At 46.7% G+C, this 21,886-nt stretch overlaps 1 protein-coding gene across 4 annotated transcripts in view; it reads right to left on the minus strand.

Annotated features, from left to right (window-relative positions):
- bahcc1b (BAH domain and coiled-coil containing 1b) overlaps window positions 1-21,886 on the minus strand; it is a 111,959-nt gene that overhangs the window by 30,963 nt on the left and 59,110 nt on the right. For all 4 annotated transcript variants that reach the window (XM_061810938.1, XM_061810939.1, XM_061810940.1 and 1 more), the window contains 3 exons: window positions 9,753-9,911; window positions 3,179-3,289; window positions 578-2,566 (listed from right to left, as the gene is read on the minus strand). In XM_061810938.1, coding sequence (XP_061666922.1) covers window positions 578-2,566; window positions 3,179-3,289; window positions 9,753-9,911 — 2,259 coding nt within the window. The remainder of the gene's footprint in view (window positions 1-577; window positions 2,567-3,178; window positions 3,290-9,752; window positions 9,912-21,886) is intronic.

Below are 21,886 nucleotides of genomic sequence, written 5' to 3' on the forward strand. Positions count from 1 at the left end.
GGGGGGGGGGGGAATTGTGGCGCTGGTGCTATTCTCATGCTCCCACTCTACCTAAAGGTTTGCGTAAGAACAAAGCGTTGTTTACAAACTAAACCTGTTTGGGCTAAAATTTGATTGTTCGAGACTAAGTCCTCGAATTAGTGTTCCCGACTTGAACGATTTTAGGCATTCTGCATCTGAGTGCCCGCCAACTCGCAGAACGTGTCTTTTGTCAAACGAGGCTCGTCTTTAACACCCTTGGGAACTTCACTGAACTCCCCATCGCTTTGTGAAAATGCGACTTTAAAGACGCTTCCATTTTTTGGAGCAAATGCCATAAAATACGGCATTCGTCCCATCGACGTATAGCGCAAAATGACACGTTGAGATAGAAGCTGTTCTCAAATTCGATTCTGGTACGCTTGAAGTATTTGTCTGCAAACTTATAATTGGCTGGCCTGTTGAGTCCCCCAATTAACATCAAACGGATCAAGAAATGGCGGATACACCAACAGCTCCTATTTCCTATAACATAGCCCAAAGCCCCAAAAATCGCATTAATTGAGTTTCGATGCAACGAACGCAGACCGCGTCTGACCTTTCATGCTGGGCAGCACTCTGCCCTGTCTGCTGTGTCCAGGGGTGTTGTCTGGAGAACGGTGGGGGGGCCTGGCCACCGCTACTGCAATGCCCACCGGAGGCTGCCTCACCTCCCCCTCTCCTGCCTCCCCAGCCTCCCTCCCGCCTTTCTCGCCCTTCTCTCCCTCGTTAGAGGAGCCTCTGCGAGGAGGGAGCGACTGTTTGGGTGGGTCTTGTAAGGAGCTGTTCTTGCCTCCGCCTCTTTCCCCCTTCTCTGATCTCTCTCCGCCCTGCTTGAGGCAGCCCAGGCCTCCAAAGGGGCTCCGCTGGGGCAGCAGCAAAGGCTGCTGGGAACTGTAGTTCATTAAGTTCTTCATGGCGTTGCCCTCTCCTCCTGTGTTGTGTGATGAGGGATGGGATAAAGAAGTCGACTGGTTGCTGTCTTTGTTAGACGCCGAGTTCACGAGTCCCCTCATGTCACTCGTGCTAGCAGATGTATGACGGGAGTCCTTTCTCTGGTCCTCCTGGGGGGGTTTTCGAGCACCCCACGATGTCGTTACCTGCCCGCCATCTCGCCCCTTTTCTTCTGCGCCGTGGCTGCTGTGCTGCTGGTGTCGTATCCGGGCGACCTTTTGTCCCTCCCTCTGGACTGCTGAGCCCGCCCCTCCGTCCGAGTGAGGTCCCGACAGAGAGCAGTCCCTAAAAGGTGGAGAGCCCGTCTTGGATACGGACCAGCGTCCGGCTCCGAGGTACGTCCCCTGGGCATCCGGCGGAAGCGAAGGCCGGTAAACGTCCTCCACGACCTCCACATCTCGGAGGGATGAGGTTGTTTCCAGGCTGCACGGTTGCGGTTCGGACTGAGCGCTCGCGTTGGGATTGTGTTTTTGGAAGTGCTGTTGTTGTTGGCTCCATTCGGCCAGTTTGTCGGCCTTGCCGTATCCCAGCTGCTGCAAATGTGTTTGGGATTTGTCTTTCTTCTGGCAACTGCTAAGGCGACTGAGGTGATGAGAGGGACTGTCGTGAGATCCATCTCCGCTCTTGTCCTCTGCCTTTTTACCGCCGCTTCCCGCTCCACGGCACTCGGGGGCTGCCAGATCTCCCAACGGTCCCACGGAGGGGACAAATGTCGCACCTATGACTTTTGCTTCCCTGCTGGACCCTGCAGTAAGCGGATCTTTGGAGGGCACAATGGTAATGGGTGCCGGGGGGCAGTAAAACTCTGGATGCGGGTGGTGATGTGGGTGAAGCCAGCTTCCTACCACTGCTGAGCCCATGTGCAAGCTATGAGGAGGGGGTGGCGGAGGAGGCGGAGGAGGAGGCATGGAGTAGGAAGCCATAGAGTGCGGAGGAGCCAAGATGGCCGCGGCCGCGGCCGCGCCTCTTCTTCTACATTCCGAGGAGGCGGTTGAAGAGTCGCTGATCCTCATCTCCCCGTTTATGGGCTCTTTATAGCAACGTCGACTGCCTCCAGAAGGAGTTCTCCCTGCTCCACCCCCGCTACAGCTGCTTAATGTGCCCCCTTTTTCACCGGAGCCAGACTCCGCATTAGAAACGCTGGACAGTTTACAGGCACTCGTATGTTTCCCTCCCTGGCTGTCACTGTTGTCTCTGTGCTCCTTGTGACGCTCCAAAGCGTTTCTGGAATCCTCTTCCCTGCTTTGGGGCGTGAGGTGAAGCAGGGGAGCATGGGAAGGATGCGGGTAGGCTTTATGGTGGAAGCTTGACGGAGTGGCAACGGGGCTGGTCTGGTGAGGATGATGAAGCTGGTGCTTGTCTTTATTTTCCTGGTGGCGCTCCTTACTGCTCGATCTCTCTTTCTCCTTCGACAAAGACGCGACAACTTTCTCGCCCGTGTCCCTGGTGCTCTTGACACCTCCTCCCGCGCCCTCCGTCTCTCGGCTGGAGGTGCCGAGCGGGTGGCCGGCAGCGGTTCTGGCGAGCGGGGGAAGGCTGTGATTGGCGGAGAGCAGAGGGGGCTGGGTCGGAAGGCCTCTCAGGTAGAAGTGATCTAGGAGAAGAGAGGACACGGCTTGAGTCGTGACAGTCGACGGATGAATGGAAACTGATGCAAAATTCAAGTATGCCTAATTTAGGGGTGCCAAAATTTGTTTCAAGTTATGAGTCGTGTATTGATTGTTTTTTTTTTCCCACTTTCTGTTGTGATGCAATATTTGAGTTGTCGCTTAAGTGAAGCAAAAACAACAGGCCGAACTGCCAAAGATCCGAATCCAAAGTGAGAATACTTGCCGTTAGTTAATTCGCACCCAGACCAACTGGCCAACTTGACTCCTGACATCACTCACTGGGCCACACCCCTTAAAGGCGCACACCCAACACACAAGCTCCCCGCTTAGTCGCAGTGCGTACACTAACTACACTATATTAACCCCAGTTTATTTCTTTACATTCTCTTTTATTTTATAAAAAAGTATTTTTTATACAATCGGTCTTGGGTGCTATTTTTTATTTTTTTTGGTGGCAAATGGAATGGGTTAATAGATTTCAATTCATTTGATTTAAATGATCATTTTCGATTTATTCTCTGCGGCATTGATTTGAGTTACGGAATACGTTCAATTTCTAAGCCAAGGTACCAGCGAGTCGGTGCACCAAAACTTACCTTTTTGAGTTTCGTAGAAGCGGTGCTGCCCGTACAGACTGTTGTTATGGTGATCCAGGGGACTCATGGGAAGAAAAGGGGAGGCAAGGCTTCCTGAATAGCTGGGGTACCCTGTCAGAGGGAGGGGAGAGAGCATTGACATTCAGCAGCTCTCCAAACGTACAATTTATTCCTACAACCTATCATGAAATCGCCACTTTGTAAAACAGAAAAATACATGGCTAAATTCACTTTTGCACTAACATGCCACATGACTTGACATTATTTACAGTGGACGAAGTGGTGACAAAAACCACAGCAGACAGCAACTGCCAAATGTTTGCAGCATTTAACCGGATGGAATTTGCTCTCCTCCAAAACAACCCCCCCCCCCTTAAACCCAAGACAAATAGCGTGAACTCTCGCAGGGCGCGCACGCACATACACAACCCTCCCAGGAGGTCGCTGGGAGGTAAATGGTCGTTCCACTCTGTTCCCCGTCTTCAAGGACTTTGAACCGTATTGTGAAATTGCGGAGGTCGCGGCGGCGGTGCTGACAGGGGGGGGGGGGGGTGGAAAGCTGGACGAATTGGGTTCGGATATCACTGTGGCCGTGTGCACGGGAAGATAAGACTGCGAGAATCACAGCAACGCACGCCGCACAAGAGCCGCCGTCCACACGCGAGGGGACCAAAAGCCTTGAATTGCATTTGTGTGCATGCTCTGTTCTCCGGCAGCTGGTTTCGTGCCCCACAGAGTGTCCTTGCTGTCCCGTTAATTGGCAGCCGTTAAAAGTTTAATGGTGGTGGCCAAAGTAAACAGCGCTCCATAAAAACTCATCCCACGCATTCCACAGTCGCACAGCAAAACCACCAACGCCGCTTTTTTTCTGCACCGACCCGGGCGTCTGTGTTTGGTGGGATGGCGGGGGTTCGGCGGGGGTCAGTGGTGGGGGGAGGGCGGGGGGGGGGGTAGGCTGTGTGCTTGTTCATGCGGCCGTGTAACTGCGGCAGTGTGTACGCTACGCTGTGTGTGTGTATGTGTGCGCGAATGGTTAACAACCAGAGACTCTAAACGGCAAGAATTAGCCAAAATGTTCTTTCAGCCATCTACAGCCAATCCCCCGAGTAATAACGAGTGATAAAATTCAGGAGGGGGGGGGCAGAAGAAGAAAAGAGGAAGAAAGACTCAAATAAAATAAAAATTAAAAAAAAAATCAGATGGGGGACCGAAAGGACAAAGGGTGAGGGATCGAATAAATGAAAGCGAGTAAAAGAGAGACCAAAAGAAGAGGGCCTGTCAATATGAAAAGCCCATTAATGCCATGTTGCTGCCGTGAGGCGTGCAGGGAGGCAAATGTGTGTGCGTTGTTTGGGGGATGAGGCGGAATGGAAGATGAAGGGAGGAGTGAAAGGCAAGTGGAGAGCTTTGAGATGGGGGAGATGAGAGGACAGCGGCGAAGAAAGTAAGAAGAGGAGCCATGAAACAAGGACAGGTAGGTGTGTGTGTGTGTGTGTGTGTGTGTGTGTGTGTGTGTGTCGGCCAGGTCTCTCCACTTTGTGCTGGCTCCACACTCCCCTCTCTGGACACCGGCCAGCTGGCAGCGCGCCCGGCGGAGCTCCCTGGCTTGAATTCTTAAAAACAATCATTTGTAGTGTGCCGGCGTGCTCGTGAATGCGAGTGCGCGCGCACACGTGTTCCGAACATCAAAAGCTGAGCCACTGCAGACACAAAATCTGTCTGATAGGGAACACACACACATCCGTGCTCTCCATTGACTGCCGCTGCTCTCTCTGCTCCGTTGCCATCCCGCCGCCTCTTCTTTCTATGAAGCTGATTTATAAGACAGCCACTCCAGGAGACATTAGTGCTCATTTCCAGGGCTTAAATGTTGCTATTTATTGCCAGATGAGCTACAAATGAGCCGGTTGTCTCCTTTCTGAACAGGAAGCCTGAATCACATTTCTGCGGTCCAACTGTTTTGTACAAATTTGTCACAAAAAAAAAAAAAAAAAAGAAATGTGAACCTCGCCTTTTGAAAACCGCCGAAGATTACGAGCGCACGTGCATATTGAGATGCGACTTTCTCTCCTCCCCCTTGTCGTTACCCCTTCCCTTGAAAATGTATTAATTAGTCAGGGCTTTACTGTCAGAATTAAATTGCCTTTGTCACTGCGGGAGTATATAATGTTTCCGCTTTTATGGGCTGCAGGTCTCCTTTCTTTTGCTCATGATAAACAAAGTGCCATCCATCCATCCATCCATCCATCCATTATCTACCGCTTTTCCGGGTCAGGTCGCGGGGGAAGTAGATTTATCAGGCATACCCAGACTTCCCTTTCCCCAGCCACTTCTTCCAGCTCTTCCGGAGGGATCCCGAGGTGTTCCAAACCAGCCGAGTGACATGGTCTCCCCAGCGTCTTCTGGGTCGTCTACGGGGTCTTTTTCTAGTGGGTTGCGCCCGGAACACCTTGCCAGGGAGGCGTCCAGGAGGCAACCGAATCAGATGCCCCAGCCACCTCATCTGGCTCCTTCTCAATGCGGAGGAGCAGCAGCTCGGCACTGAGCCCCTCTCGGGTGACCGAGCTTCTCACCCTATCTCTAAGGGAGAGCCCGGACACCCTGCGGAGGAAACTCATTTTGGCTGCTTGTGTCCGGGATCTTGTTCTTTCGGTCACGACCCGCAGCCCATGCCCATAAGTGAGGGTAGGAACGTAGATCGACTGGTAAATTGAGAGCTTCGCCTTTCGACTTAGCTCCCTCTTTACCACAACAGACCGGTGCAAAGTCCGCATCACTGCAGACGCTGCACCGATCCGTCAGTCTATCTCCCGCTCCATTCTTCCCTCACTCGTGAACAAGACCCCAAGATAGTTGAACTCCTCCACTCGGGGAAGGCCCTCATCCGCGACCCGGAGAGGGCACGCCACCCTTTTCCGATTGAGGACCATAGTCTCGGATTTGGAGGTGCTGATTCTCATCCCAACCCGCTTCACACTCGGCTGCGAATCGCTCCAGTGAGCGCTGGAGATCACGGCTTGATGAAGCCAAAAGAACCGCATCATCTGCAAAGAGTAGAGATGAAATATCTCTACATCTGATTTCCACGTGCGCTAAATGGTTGACGTAAAATCATTTGGTTATATGTTTTTGTTACACACACAAGCATAAAACGTTTTCTTCATGAAAAATGTAAAATGTTTCACATTTTATGAGATGCAAATGACTCGGGTTGCAAGTTTTTAAGATATGAGCTGTGACTCAGACGATTTTTCTGCCTTGACTTGCGAGCGAAAAGTCGAGATATGAGCGCTGTCCCATTGCAGTACACTCAACTCACTTCGCGACAAGCAACAGTTTGGGAGATAAAGAAGAATTCTTAAAAAAAAAGAGGTGTCAAGCTGTTGAAAGACATTCCAAACTGAAGTTTACTGTCAAACTAAACATCAAACAAAGCAGATTACACGGGTTTTTAATAAAACTACATACAACATCACCTTCGGAATCCCTTCATTTAATGTTAATCTTAACGTTAACATAAAGGAACACGTCATTGATGGGCTGAGAGAGAGCATAAATAGCTGCAATGTTTAAAACCTTTAAGCAAAGGATATTAGAACACAAATGGTGGAACAAAACAGGCTGACAGACAATATCACAATACTCACAGGCATATATTTTTTTATCCTCTGCAAAAAAGCCCAATTTTGCATTTTTCTTAATCCCTGTGGTGACATTTACTCGGTTTGTCTACATTAGACTGCCATCCAGTGGCCATCGAGTGCACACCAGGAGTAGCACAAAACATTGAATTTAACCATTAAGTCAAGATGCACAAACTGTTCAATTCTGTACATTGTATTTAATCATGCTATTCCTCTGTATTAAAAAAAAAATACAATATTACAGGGGTTTCTGTTCATTTCAAAGGAGACATGTGAGCGCACACGGCACCACTATAACAGCGACATTTTTTTATGTTACAGAGTAGGGACTGGAAGTCAATATGTATACGGCACCAGAACCATGCAGCTCATATAGAGCACCCCCAGTCATGCATCAATACAAGATCGATTATTAAGAAAAGCGATTAGACAGCTGACTTGGTTCTACTGGAATGCACACCAACAAGGGTTGCCGTGTTGAGAGTTATTCTTCTTTTTTAATTTTGTACCTTCACATATTTCGGAAAGACCAGATAAAACCACCACGTGACGTGCAACTCGCGAGATGTCAGTGGGGCACAATACAGCCTACATGGAGATGCCCCTGAAGTGCACAGATAACTGCTGCGTCAAACTTGTTGTTTGACCACAAACGGTTAACTGTCAAAAGAGGACACTGTGTGGTGCAGATCTTTCTGATCAGGAAGGGGGCCGTTGGAGGTCCGTTAGCCCACAGGAGGGAGCGGGGCAAGGTGGCGCTTCTGGACAGGGGTAGAGAGGGGATGGTGGAAATGGGGTTGAGGTTTCAGTCTTTGAGGTTTTACCATGTAGTGGGGTGACGGGTCTACACACAAATACGCTCTCTGGATCAAACACTCTCAATGAGGTTTCACACCCAAGAGCTGTCCGTTAGTGTTATAGAAATATATTTAGTCACCAAATTTTTCGCTCAGAGTGGCCAAATATTGCACGCTAGCAGTTAGCAGTACACATCAATCAGTACTCCGCTATGGAAAACCGGATGAACATTTTATTCGATACCCTTAATATCCAGCTTCAGACGTTTGGGTGCCCCTGGAAACCTCAGGGCACGAGCCGTTTCCCCGCGTTTGCCTCTTGGCAAGTCCGCCACTAGCTACAAGTTAGTTGACATCTGTGTGGAACTAGTCACCGGTACTACTAGTATCTTACAGTTGTCAGCGAGTTTTGCCTCACTACTAACATCCAAATTGTCCATCTCAGTAGAGAACAAACAGCACAAGGAATCAAACAAATGCTCAAATGGACAACGTTGGAATATTATTTAGTCAAAACTACTAGTAGGGTCAAGAAAGCTACTAGTGCTCCAAACATGAAAACTAGCTGGGCCTAACAGTGTTACTTTTACAGCACGGTTTTATGAGTATGGTTTATTTGTGTTCAAATAGGTCAAAAGTGAGTAGTGGAAAAACCATTACTAGTAAGACACAGACTTGTTTGACTAGTGCACTAATTGTGAGGACAAAAGTCTGCTAGTACAGTGGTTCCTGAACTTTTGAACCTTTTGCTACATACATGGGCCGCAGTCGTATAAAAGCCGCAAGTGCCCAGATTGAAACTGACATTGAAACAGGAGATATTATACAAAGAAAGATGGTACACAGAGAGTTTAACGCTATCGCTGCTGTGCTAACGCTAACACTAGCACCACCGCACTAACGCTAATGCTACAGCCGCGCGAACAGGGCCGGTTAAAAAAAACATACTGGTGAAAATCACTCAGACGCGGCAGTAATAGGGCCGGACCGGTAAAACTCACTTCCTCGGCACACATATTCCGCCGGTCTCACTCTTACCTTTTCCACTCGAGTGCCCCCTTTGCGGCCGTTAGAAAAAATGCGCAAATTAGCCGCATCACCGCATAAACCGCAGGGTTGAAAGCGTGTGGAAAAAGTCGCGCCTTATAGGCCGGAAATTACGGTGTATAAGTTAAAAAAAAATGACCAATGAAATTCTTAAAGTTCAAAACAACTGAAATTTCATTAGGGAGTGATTTTTTTTTTTTACCACACTTTGCAAATGTACTAGTACTTAGAGCTACAAACAGGTTGTGAGGATATGAAATAAATACTCAAACGGCTTTCCATACGCCACTGCTATACGATAACCACGAAGACGGTGCTGTTGAATTACCGCCGCTCTGACAAAGTTAATAAATACCGTGCGTATTTATCTTTTATTTATGACAAACCTCTCAAATTGGATAGTTTGCGCAGGTGGTGCGCCCGGCGCGCACGCACCTGTATTTGAGAATGAAAATTAAGCCTCCCATAAAGCATATCGTTATGTTTTAGGGTCAAGTCTCGGTTTGCGGTTAAATGTCGTTCTCAGGAAATGAATGTAAGTCAATGTAATTTCCTCTGCAGCGATGGAAATTGTATACGTGTGTGTGTGTGTGTGTAACGAGGGTGTACGACCTCATAAAACCCTCAAAGTGGGTCAGGGGGCGAAGGATGACGGCTGAAAGGAAGGAAGTCAATGCACACCAAAAAAGAAAAAGAAAAGGAGGTGTGGACACCGAAAAGAGTGACATTTACTCATGACATTGACTTTTTAGTGATCGTGTTCAAGGAGAAATTAGAACCCAATTTTTTTCATTTTTTTTTTTTATTGGGGGGGGGGGGGGTGCTGGGTTACTGAAACCCTGCCAAAACCAGCGCAAAACACAAAGCCACACGCTTCCAGCGCCAGATGAGTTCCGCGAGCGTGTGCGCGTATTTTTAAGTCGTGTCGTCTGACGCGTCACGGCTTCATGTGTTTGGCCTCGCCGTTGGTTAAACCACTTAATGGGCTTCATCGCCATCTAATCCCAAAACCAAAACCTTGGATTAACCAAAAACCGAATGCTATGCGCATGTGGTTGTCTGCGTGTGTGTGTGTGTGTGTGTTACCTTCATGTGAATGAGGGAACCAGATAGGGGAGGCGTTCGAATGGGGTCCGGTCCTGTAAGAGGGAGAGGATGGGGAGGAAACGGGTCCCGAGGGGTGGGGCGGGTGGGAGGCCGACGACCCCAAACTGCTGGACAGGAAGGAACCCATAAAGGAAGCACCTGAGAGACAGTCGGGGCGGGGGGTGGGGGGTGGGTGGGGGGGAGAAAAAAAGGTTACATGTTACATTTCTGAACGCCGCTGATTAAATTTGGCTCGGGAGAAGAATGGAAGCGTGACGTCCTCAAACTGTAAAGCCAAAAAGGAAAATGACAAAACGCTTCCTTGCAAACTTTATGGCTCATGAAAAATTAAGAAACGGTCAAACACAATTTGCACTGATTGTGTCATGCGGTCAGCACTATAGTGGGAGATATTTATGATTTCTCAAAAGTATGATCCTAACCCTAAATGCAGCATATTGGGTTGCTTATACAACAGTGTTGTATCAAAAATTGTTATTGAAAAATGAAATTGTATGAATTGTCCAGCTAGCCTTGTACTGCAGATGTCCCCGCGTGTTCTTTTTTTTTGAAACATACTCAGCAGATTTTTCACTTATGACTGTAATTTCTCGCAAAATGCGCACATTTTTCCAAAAATATTTCCAATAAGTTAATAGAGTGCATTATATATAGGTATGGGTGAAAAATAAAAAAATACAATCACATATGTGTTATCAACGCTATTACTATAATGTTATCCCGTCATTGAGCATTTATTTTAGGTGGTTGAGGGATTCTGTTCTAACAATTACAGGGACCAGGACAAGCGTGTCCTGTGCCCTGTCCCGAGATTATATTACGGCTACATGAGCACGGGCACAATAATTATTATTAATAATTGTTGTACAGGTTTTTTTTTTGCAAAACAATACAAGTATAAACCCAACAAAATATAAATACAGATCATTCCCAATATTTTGAGCATATGGGTAGCAGCAAATTGGTGGTGCGCATTGTACACTGGTAGAAGGATTTTCCTGATTTTTTTTTTTTTTTAGGTCAACTTTGGGGGTGCGCATTATACTTCAGGACGCATTATACTCGAGAAATTACGGTAACTCATAGTGAATATTAACGTGCCAATGTGTAGTTAATCAAGTATCACTTTAAACATCATTTTTCAATTAGACAAGTTTGAAATTAAGATGCCTCTTTCATCGCCCTGGCAATTCTGGATCACATGGATCTGGATCTGGATCCCAGAGGTCGGGTTAAAGAGACGTCGCAGAGACTGCAGAGACCCATCAAGTTTTTGCCTGCTCGATTGTTTTGCTTTGTGTTGTGAGCCCAAATTTGCGGTCGCAAGGAATCTAACGGAGCAGCGGAATCGCTTCGAATCTCAGCATAATGATGTTTTTTTTCCACACTTTTTCACCAGCGCGCTCCGGTTAAACACGCTGAGCACTTGACAAGTCTTCCCGACAGAAAGCACGCGGGGACCCCGCGGTACAGTTCCACTCGGAGCGCGAACGGGCTCTGTTTGGTTTGGCTCCTTTCAGTGTATCCGGACTTATCAGCGCGCTTCTCATTTGGCGGAACAACCTGAACAGTTGTCGGGGGAAGGAAGAAACAAATCCGCAGGGAGTCAGGTAATTAGTCGCTGGATGGGGAGACAGAGCGAGCGCGGCGAGGCTGGGTCGTTACCCATAAACACCGCCTCGCCGAGACAATTACGACAACCGTTCGCGTCGGAGCGGGGCGGGCGCGCAGCACACACGCGTGCTCGCACGCCTGCGTGTGCGATACTTTCACCTCCGACGCGGGCTGACAACCGCACACTGCGCCCAGCTCTTTATAAATAGACACATATCGACAGAAATATTGGGAAATCTGGCCATTACAGAAAGAGGATAGGAAACAGGACTTGGGTATTTCTTTCAGGGGAATGTTTAGGGCTCTTGGCTTCTATTCAACTTTCCATCGGTCACACCATCAGGACCACTTTTTTGTTTTTCGCTTTGTTTCATTGAACACATGGTAGCAAAAATAAAAATGTAATAAGCACACACATAATTAAGCTATAACTGATGCACAAACTCGAAAATGCCTGTCAACTGTAAAGTCATAGATGCTTTATTACAGTGTAGAATGTAAATACGGCAACCCCTAGTGGAAAAAATGAACCCCTGCACATAATGCACGTCTGTTGTTTACTCAATTAATACACGGGATAATCGGGAGAATTATCTAGTATGAAAATATTCGATAGGTGCAGACCAATTTAGAGTACTATGTGGCCTCACACGCTTATGCAGGAGCTGCTGTAAGCCACTGCTCACACCCAGACGTTCACGCGCAGAATTGCTGATGTCACTTGTTACCCGTGAACGCACCACCTCTTGTAGCACACGTCGAACGCACAGATACTACACTTAATTTTTTTTTTGTTTCTATATTTGTTTTACTTTTACTTTGTCAACTCATTTTTTAAAGGTTCTACTTTTATTGTTATTATCAAACGGATTTATTGATTCAGTCATGAAAAAAAAGTGCTCTAAGTTTTTTGTCCACAGTGTGTCCTTCCGACACGTCCGAGCACAAAACAACAAGCAATTCAGGCAAACTTTCTTTTCTTGATCTATTTTTTCCCCAAGTGTCTGTTCTATTTTTTTTTTCTGCCCATGTTGAAATATTTTGGAAGATTTTTCTGTTTGTGTTGCTTTTTTTTTCCGCCTCCTTCAAGCTGCAAACCACACTTGTACAACAGTAGATCAGTGGCCTTTGAGCCAGTCATAATAAAACACAGCTCATATACGCAAGTACAGTACGTCTCGGGCTGGTTTCACAAGCCCCCCCCTGGCAATGTGGGCACACGCATGCACGTCAAAGAGAAAATGATAGACTCGCTGGTCTGTCTGTACCTCATTTTTTACGACATACGACAGAAGGGAGGAGGGGGTGGGGAGTCAGTTATAAGCTTCACCCTCCAATTTCTCAAGATGCCTTCGATACATAAAAGTTGCCGTTGATTAAATAAGTCGATGAAAAGCTTCCTTTCGAAAACTTTGCGATATTGATCGGTGATATTGGAGTTGTGATGCTCAGCATTCAACGGTGCCCCTTTGGTCCCACTGCTGTTCTTCAGTCAGACCTCCGCCCTTACCCCCCCATGTCTCCATCTTTTTTTCCGTTTACTTATCTCCATCCATTCCCCCCCCCCCTGTTCCCTCTTTCCTGTCACCTCCCTCCCTGCCCACTCGCTCTGTTTTCTGTTGGTGAGTTGAGGAGAAAATCATATTTTGCCCGCTTCCTCTGGCCCACTGATATGGAAAATCATCTGAGAGGCCAGCCGCTAACGTAAACCTTATTGCAGTCCGTTTGCTTCCCCCCCCCCCACCTCCTCCCCTTCTCCTCTTCCTGCCCTCTGTTTCCGCCTTTGTTTTATCCTGATCCCAACATTCCCTTTCCATCTGTCACCGTTACATCCTTCCCGTTGTTTTCCCCCCGTAGCTCCGAGCCCCGAATGATGAATGCGAAAACGCCGTGCGCGAACCGACGAGGCGCGGCGCGGCGGCGGAGCGCCGCGCGAGCCGCAGAGACGTGCTAAACAAACGCACCCTCGCCCCATTCAGCCGGGCTTTGTTCCTTGCATCAACCGCAGACATGCATGCACATCAAAAAAATAAAAAATAAAAGCAACTGTGACCCAAGTGAACCTGAGATTATGTGGTGCATGTTGCTATTTATGTTATTTGTTTAAACAAAAAAGGGCTTTCTGAGAAAGATGCTATATTCGGTCCCCATAGTTGTGATTAAAGGACAAAATGCACTTGTGTGCGTGTGCAGCTCTCCCAGATGGCATCACGTGACAGAAAAGCATATCAATACACTCTCGGTGAAGCCTCCGATCAGATGCTGACAATCCAAGACGGCAAAAAAAAAAAAAATCAGGACTCTCGCTTCACTTTAATTCCTTCATCTGTACTGACAGTTTGATTTGTTGATTTATGCGCTCGACAGTAAACGGCTGAAGCGTGTACAGGCGGGGGACGGGGGGCTTCAGTGAAGCTGCAGGTTATCATATTTTTGGTGTCGTCACCAATAATAAAACTTAAAACGATCTTTTCAGGAACCTTACATTATTAAAACTTGCTGCCAAGAATCTGTACATTTAGAAAAAGTTAAACATTTAATGCGCCAGACACAGCCTTTAACACAATTTTTTAAAAACATCCAACTCAGGTGAAATCTATTTGCATGAATAGAAATAACACCATTTCTAGTTGTTTCTATTTGACACAATGGAGGCTACTACAGTTGAACTTAAAAAAAAAAAACACATCATTATAGGAACATGCCAATGCCAAACTTCATTATTCGACTGTAACCCGAAAGGTTCCTCGGAAACTTTTTTTTTTTTAATAACACGCTCAATGTATTTAAGTGCCCTCAAAGTTTCGCAAGTGCAAGGCAGCCCTCTTTTTACGAGTGGCAATTTTTAATTAAACACGGTTCAATGAGGGCAGGCTGTCAGTTTAGAAACAAAAGGATAAATGCTTTCAATGTAGAATCCAGGCAAGGTGTGAAATGATGAAAAGCAGCCAAGGTTAGCGTCTTGGATGAGTTTTTTGGATGATAACTATTTTTGGGATGATAACAAATCTTTCCTCGCGCTTATTTTAAACGACGCCTATAAAATATGTGCAGAATGTTGCTCGCAGCGACATGAAACAAAAGATTGAGGTGCGTTTAAAATAATAACCTCGTAGTCTGCTTTTTGGTGCGCGTGTCGCACGTCTGAGCAAAGATCGAAGGTGAAACCTAACAGCGGGATGAAAGATAGCAGGCCCGATCGTCCCAAGGTTTCTGTATTCTATAGAGGGGGATGGGGGGGGGGAAAGAACCGTAAAGGAGGAGGAGAGGAAGAAGACAAAACAGGAAAATGACTGATGTTACAAGGCGGCGTCTTCTCACAGGAAATTGTTTTAAAAAAGGTACTAAACATTAAGATACAGTATATGTTTAAACTGGACTAAGGCATGGGCGATCGGGCCTAAAATTCTCATCACTGTCTAAATTGAATCACTTCACGGTAACAGCAGGAGGTGTGTATTGTTCATCCATCCATCCATCCAGTTTATTTGCCACTTATCCTCACGAGGGTCGCGGGGAGTGCCGGAGCCTATCCCAGCTGTCAACGGGCAGGAGGCAGGGTACGCCCTGAACCGGTCCGCAGCCAATCGCAGGGCACATCGAGACAAACAACCAATCGCACTCGCGATCACACCTTGGGGTAATTCAGGTGGTCTAATCAATGCTGCAAGTTTTCGGGATGTGGGAGGAAACCCGGAGTGCCCGGAGGAAACCCACGCAGGCAAGGGGAGAACATGCAAACTCCACACAGGCGGGTCCGGGATTGAACCCGGGACCTCAGAACTCTGAGGCCAACGCTTTACCAGCTGATCCACCATGCCGCTTAATGTTCACTTTAGAAATAAAGAAGTATTTCTTATTGGGTTCCTAAAACTAAAAAAAACAGCCCAAAAATAAAAACAAAAATAGAATCTTATTTGGTGGCTGGTAAAGCGTTGGCCTCACAGTTCTGAGGTCCCGGGTTCAATCCCGGACCCGCCTGTGTGGAGTTTGCATGTTCTCCCCGTGCCTGCGTGGATTTCAACTGGGCACTCCGATTTCCTCCCACATCCCAAAAACATGCGACATTAATTGGACACTCTAAATTGCCCCTATGTGTGATTGCGAGTGCGTTTGTGCCCTGTGATTGGCTGTGGCGACCAGTTCAGGGTGTATCCCGCCTCCTGCCCGTTGGCAGCTGGGATAGGCTCCAGCACTCCCCCGTGATCCCTTGTGAGGATAAGCGGCTAAGAAGATGGATGGATGGAAAATGTTATTTTGGGGATATTTAGTGACTTCTGGAGTATGATGGGCGTCACGGTGGAGGGAGGGGGGAAGCAAATAACAGAAAACAGCATGCAATGGTTTAAATAGATGCTGCTAAACAATACATACACGCTCTCTCTCTCTCTCTCTCCTCTCTCTCTCACACACACACACACACGCGCGCACACATGCACACTCAGACGTGTGTGTGTGTGTCAGAGGTTCTGACTCTCGTTAGTTTGGCTGCTACGCCTATTGCCGTCCACTTGGCAACCTCTCGTCAGTCCGACCCTTTCATAAGCCTCCAACCACCAAGGGCCCTGGCATTGAGCCTCCCGCCAGCGTGGGTGTGCGTGTGCGTGTGTCTCCGCGCGTCTGTGCGTCAGACGAAGAACGCGTATGACTGTGTGCGTGTGTATTTAGTGGCAGGAGTCAAGCCAGACCTTTCTGATCTGTTTTGACACCACGGAATTGCACAAGTGACGGGGCTACTCAAACAAGGCCCGAAGACGCACGCACGCGCGCACCGGGGACGCAAAACGCATTCTGCGTGTCAATAAAGGACCGAACGGTGCTTACAAAGAATATGTTCCGGGGGAGCAAAAGGAGTTCTTCGGCGCCGCGACATCCGGATAACGTGTTCCCTTCCGCTCTATCTTATTATTCATCAACTATTCCTCTTGACTCATTCATGTTGGAGTAAGCGGGGAGAGCGGCGCGCAGGCAAAGCATCGCGTGTCATCTGGGACGAGGGGCTGCACTGAATCACATTACGGGGAGGGGGGGCGAAAGAGAGAGAGAGAGGGAGGATGGAGAATGGAGGGGAGAGAGTGGAGGGGAAAAATGAGATGAAAGAGCAACAAATGAGAGATTTCCCTGCGAGGCGCATAAATCAGCAGACTATGAACAGCAGCTCAAAGCCCGACTCCCAGATTGCGGACCCGAGTATCGGCGCATACGCGTGCACAAGCACGCACACACACACACACACACACACAACAATCCACACAACTAAGATTCCCGTTTTCACAGCAATTGGCATCAAGCGCACCCCCCCCCCCCCCCACAAGACGCGTCACCTGCTGGCCGGGAGACGTCGGGTCATTACAAAAAAGCAAAGAATCCATCATAAAGCGGACTAGCGGGCGGGGATCAAATGAACAGAAAAGGACGGTTTGGGAAGGGGGGGGGCGATGTCTTCCATTGACAAAGGTGACCGACAAAGTGCTCCATCAAAATATGAAGAAGAAGGAACTAGTTTTTAAAAAATGAACCCGAGATAAATCATTTTCAAAACTTTCCCCACCATTAATGTGGCCCTATAACCCTTAAAACTGTTGATTTTTTTTTTTATTCAAGAGGTTAAGTCCAAATAAATACTCCAATCTTGTGGTTGCACAAATGTTCACACCCTCTTACATAGCCGGCATGTGGCTGCGTTTAGAATCCACCAATCACATTCAAACTCAGTGTTAAATGGGAGTCGGCGCACACCTGCCACCATTTAAAGTGCCTCAAATTAACCCCCAAATAAAGTTCAGATGTTCCAGTTCTATCGGCTTTTCCTGACATGTTTTTACTTTCCAGCAAAGGCCCGAAGGTTGTACGCTCACCTTGATGGCTATTTTGAACTGTTCATAATTCCCTCGAACAATGGTGGACTGTGTATTTGGTACTTGGGTCTTCAGTGGAAACTTACAGACTATCCACTTCTTCATACTGCCAGAATTCCATCACAATTCAATTATAATAGCAAGTTTCTTTCGGCTTGTTATAAAGAAATATATCTTATAAATAATAAAAATTATAAATACAACAGCGCACAACTCGGCCAGGTAAATAATGAGCAATGCTGCCAATAGAAATGCTGCAAAATGAAAATGAAAAAAAGTAGTCGCAAAGGTTTTCACAACACTGGTTAGGAAGGGGTCGGGGGGGGGGGGTCAAAGTAGACCGAGGGAATTTGAAAGGATCGCGTCACACAAACAAGGTTACAGATATTTTTAGGACTGTCCTGGAAAGAGTCAATAATGCAGTTTCATCTAGCGCGCATGCGCAAAGACTCTGCGGGAGTCCTTGTCCTCCTCCGGCCAAACGCGCTGGTGCCACACCCTCCTGGTCCAATCGCACCGTCTCACACCCTCGCAGTGCGAGGTGAGAGAAGTGTTGGATGAGATACACCTGGAGGCCCAACAGCGGAGCCAGAGACGGAGCCCAACAGCGCCGGTCGGCTCGCGAGCGGAGGAAGTTCAGACGCGATCCAAGTTTGACACATTTCAAGTTAATTAGTGCACAATCCCTATTTAAAGCCATGTCCTCTGGTGCTGGATTACGTCTCGCCTGTGCCTTAACATGTGTTCCTCATTACAATTACAGCTCGGAAAACCTTGGAAGTTGGTGTGAAAATATCGCTCTAATTGCTCTTCTCTTTCTTGCGCAAACATTACCCAGGATTCTTTTCTTCGGATAACAGATTCGCATTTTTCTGTGGCGTTTTCACACGCGCGCAAATGAAGGGCTATTGTCTCATCGGGTGGGACAAGTGTTCTCAAATATGATTTGTCACTGGTGCAGGAATATAATAATAGGACCAGAGTTTCTTCAAATGTAAGTCTTGCTTCTAGTCGGAAAAGCTCAATTTTAAGAGAGCTTCTTTTGTATACACGTGGGATATAAAAGGTCCTCGCATCCTGGACCAACTGCCAGATTTTCCATCCATCTATCTATTTTCTTTGCTGCTTATCCTCACTGGGGTCACAGGTGCTGGAGCCTATCCCAGCTGTCAACAGAAAGGAGGCGGGGTGCACCCGGAACTAGTTGCCAACCAATCGCAGGGCACATGGAGACAAACCTTATTAATTGGACACTCGAAATTGCCCTTCGGTGTGATAGCGAGTGCGTTTGTGCCCTGCGATTGGCTGCCAGCCAGTTCAGGGTGTAGTCCGCCTCCTCCCCGTTGGCAGCTGGGATCGGCTCCACCACTCCCCACAACCCTTGTGAGGATAAGCGGCAAAAGAAAATGGATGGATGGATGGATGGATGACTAGTATTTGGCTTGACTAATTAAAGCAGAAGAAAAACAGTCCCAAAATCACGATGCTGCCACACCAAGCTTCACTCGGTTGTGTTTTGTTTGTTCCAAACATACACACACTTTAGGACAAGAAAAGTCCAACTGCAAGACATTTTCATAATTGTGAAACTAATATTGGTCTGGTTCAAATAGCGAGAAAAAAAAAAGTTGTGTAATGATTTAGCTTTAGCGTCTTTTTTTATATCACGGCAACTAACAGGGGTGTGTAGACTTTTTACATAAATGTACACTACATTGGGCACAGTTATGGGGACACGTGGGAATTAAGAATGGAAATTGGAGAAAATATGGAGTAGTCCAGATTTGTTTTATACTCTCTGAGAATATGGATATGTGCAGAACATGCCTCAGTAGCGCAAAGACATAATTAATAAACAGATTTCCAGAAAAACAACAGAATAGTTCATCTGAAAATTGGATTCAAACTGCCTTGGTTGAAAAATTCACTTTTAGCGTGGAGTAATTTGACTATCCTTCCTGTTGATTGATTAATGAAGAGGTCTGTCTCAATACTTTTGTCCCACTCGTTTATGGAATATGATTGTGCTTCCGGTGGAAACAAAACACACCTACGCGCCGACAGCGGCGAGAAACTGGCTCCCCTTCAAGCTGGGGGGGGGGGGAGAACAAGTGTGCCAAAGCCAGGCGGCATCCACTCTGCTTAAGTGTCCTCGGGCAAGACGTCCTGCCACGTCTGCAGAGGTCAATTACCCAGGGGGATGGGGGGGATCAAATATGCATTTGAATTATGATTACGAGAGAATACTACTTAGAAGCCATCCAGGCCACTTGCACCTATGCCACAGCCCCCAGTCATAGCGTAGTATCAGTGAATCTGGTAATATGCGTGTGTGTGTGTGTGTGTGTGTAGGTGTCTACACGCGACTGTGTGTGCTTAACCACATCGCTCCGTATCAACCTCCACCATCGTGAGTTGAGGGGTTGCGGTTCCTAGAGAAGCACTTTACTTAAATTAGACTCTCAACGGCTCGACGCGCAGGTGTCAGCCTCGGCGTGCGTGTGTGTGTTGGCGGCGTGCGTGCACGAGGAGACTAAACAAGACAGAAGATCGGCAGACAGCGAGCGCAACAAGGGAGCGAGCGCGGGGGAGAAAGGATTGGAGGCTGTGATGAAGAGAGAGAGAGAGAGAGAGAGAATAACCTAGCGTGACCTTATTTCCGTGAGGCTTTCCCGCCACTCCTCGCGCGCCTTCATTTCGCTCATATTTGCACAGGATTTTAAAAAAAAAAAAAATATATATATATATATATATATATATATATATATATAGGTGTGATTGGAGAGAGTCACCAAGATGAAATTAAGAGGTGGTGGAGAGAGACAATATAGATGAATGCAAAAATTACAAATCAGCAATTTAACAGTAAATTACTGGGTTTGGATTCTCGTTTTTTATGTTTTGTAGCTAAAAATCAAAATTATACGCAAGCACGGATTGAGAAAAAAGACTGTAATGCTCATTGACGACGGACGTCATTTAAAGGAACAATGCAATATTGTTATTTTTGTTTGTTTCACAGCCAAGGAGCAAACTTCCTTTTCCAAGGTTCTTTTACGCTTCTTTAACATTTAACTGATTGATAATGTTTGTTTTCCCCAAGCTAAGGAAGTACCGGGAAAAAAAACGCAAAAGAAATGATTTTAAACACACTTTAGTTCTTTTTTAGTACCCCTATTTCAAACAAAGCACAACACGGCAAACTGCACTTTTTGTCAAATATGCTAATAAAAAATAATGCGCTTAATTTGTTTATCCCTATCCATTCTGCGATAATGGGCTCGTCTATACACTGCGAGCCATTAAGAGAGGAGCTTCACTTCCTCACTAAGAGTGCCTATTAAACAGATTTAAAACATTTCCCATTCTACACAATGTCAGTGTCGCAAAATGTCCCATTTTTAAGGACTGCAGTCGACTTCCCTCCATTTTAGCTGAGATCAGCAGAACGCATCTGCTGCTTGTGAAATGTGTTCCTACTTGCCACACTTCTTCATTCGAAAACTTTAGCGTGACCTCTTTTTTTTTTTTTAAATCCTTCTTTCATCCATCCATTTTCTTAGCCGCTTATCCTGACAAGGGTCGCTGGTTTGCTGGAGCCTATCCCAGCTGTCAACGGGCAGGGGGCAGAAATATATAAAATACACAATAGGTTATTTACGAGTAAAACGGGAATTCATACTTCTTTGTCAGTGTATTACTTACAATTCATGTACTTATAAGCAACCAATGATTTCATTGAAAAATAATCATTGTAACCATATTTAAACAAAATTGCAAGGATACAATTGTGTAGAAAATACTACACTGGCCAGACGTACAATTTTTAACCAACACGAGCCATAATAGCTGATTTTTTCGCTTTGACTTGTGAGCAAAATTTAGAGATATGAGCTCGATATAGTGACAGTTTGGCAGACTGAACAATTCTCCAAAAATAGGCTTCAAGATGTTGATCGCCACTCCTACTCGAAGTTTACTGTCAAACCAAAATCCATCTATCCATTTTCTTAGCCGCTTATCCTCACGAGAGTCGCGCCTTTGCTGGAGCCTATCCGAGCTGTCAAGGGGCACACCCTGAACTGGTTGCCAGCCAATCGCAGGGCGCATAGACACAAACGGCCACACTTACAATTACACCTAGGGACAATTTAGAGTGTCCAATTAATGTTGCATGTTTTTGGGTTGTGGGAGGAAAGGCACGCAGGCACAGGGATAACATGCAAACTCCACACGTCCGCAGAACTGTGACGCCAACGCTTTCCCAGCTGATCCACCGCGCGGCCCAAATCCATCTTTTCATGAGATTAAATTAAACTCTTCGTTGGTTTTACATATAGGGGGAAAAAAAGCATTAAAGATGATTGTTACCAAGTACAAACTCAACGTTAAGAGATATTTTTGACAAACACACACACACACACACACACACACACATACATATATATATATATACTGTGTGTGTGTTTAGATGTACACTGGATGTAAATGCAAAGTCAGACTCTTGACATCAAGCATACACGCGTACTTGCAAACATTACAAAAGCACAGATCAAAACAACTGGGAAAGACAGTGGGATGTTATTAACGAGACAAGAAGAAGAAGAAGAAGACACTTTAGCGACAATCAGAGACGCGCAC

The sequence above is a fragment of the Syngnathoides biaculeatus genome, chromosome 22, assembly GCF_019802595.1.
Source record: "Syngnathoides biaculeatus isolate LvHL_M chromosome 22, ASM1980259v1, whole genome shotgun sequence".
In the NCBI taxonomy this organism is placed as follows: Eukaryota; Metazoa; Chordata; class Actinopteri; order Syngnathiformes; family Syngnathidae; genus Syngnathoides; species Syngnathoides biaculeatus.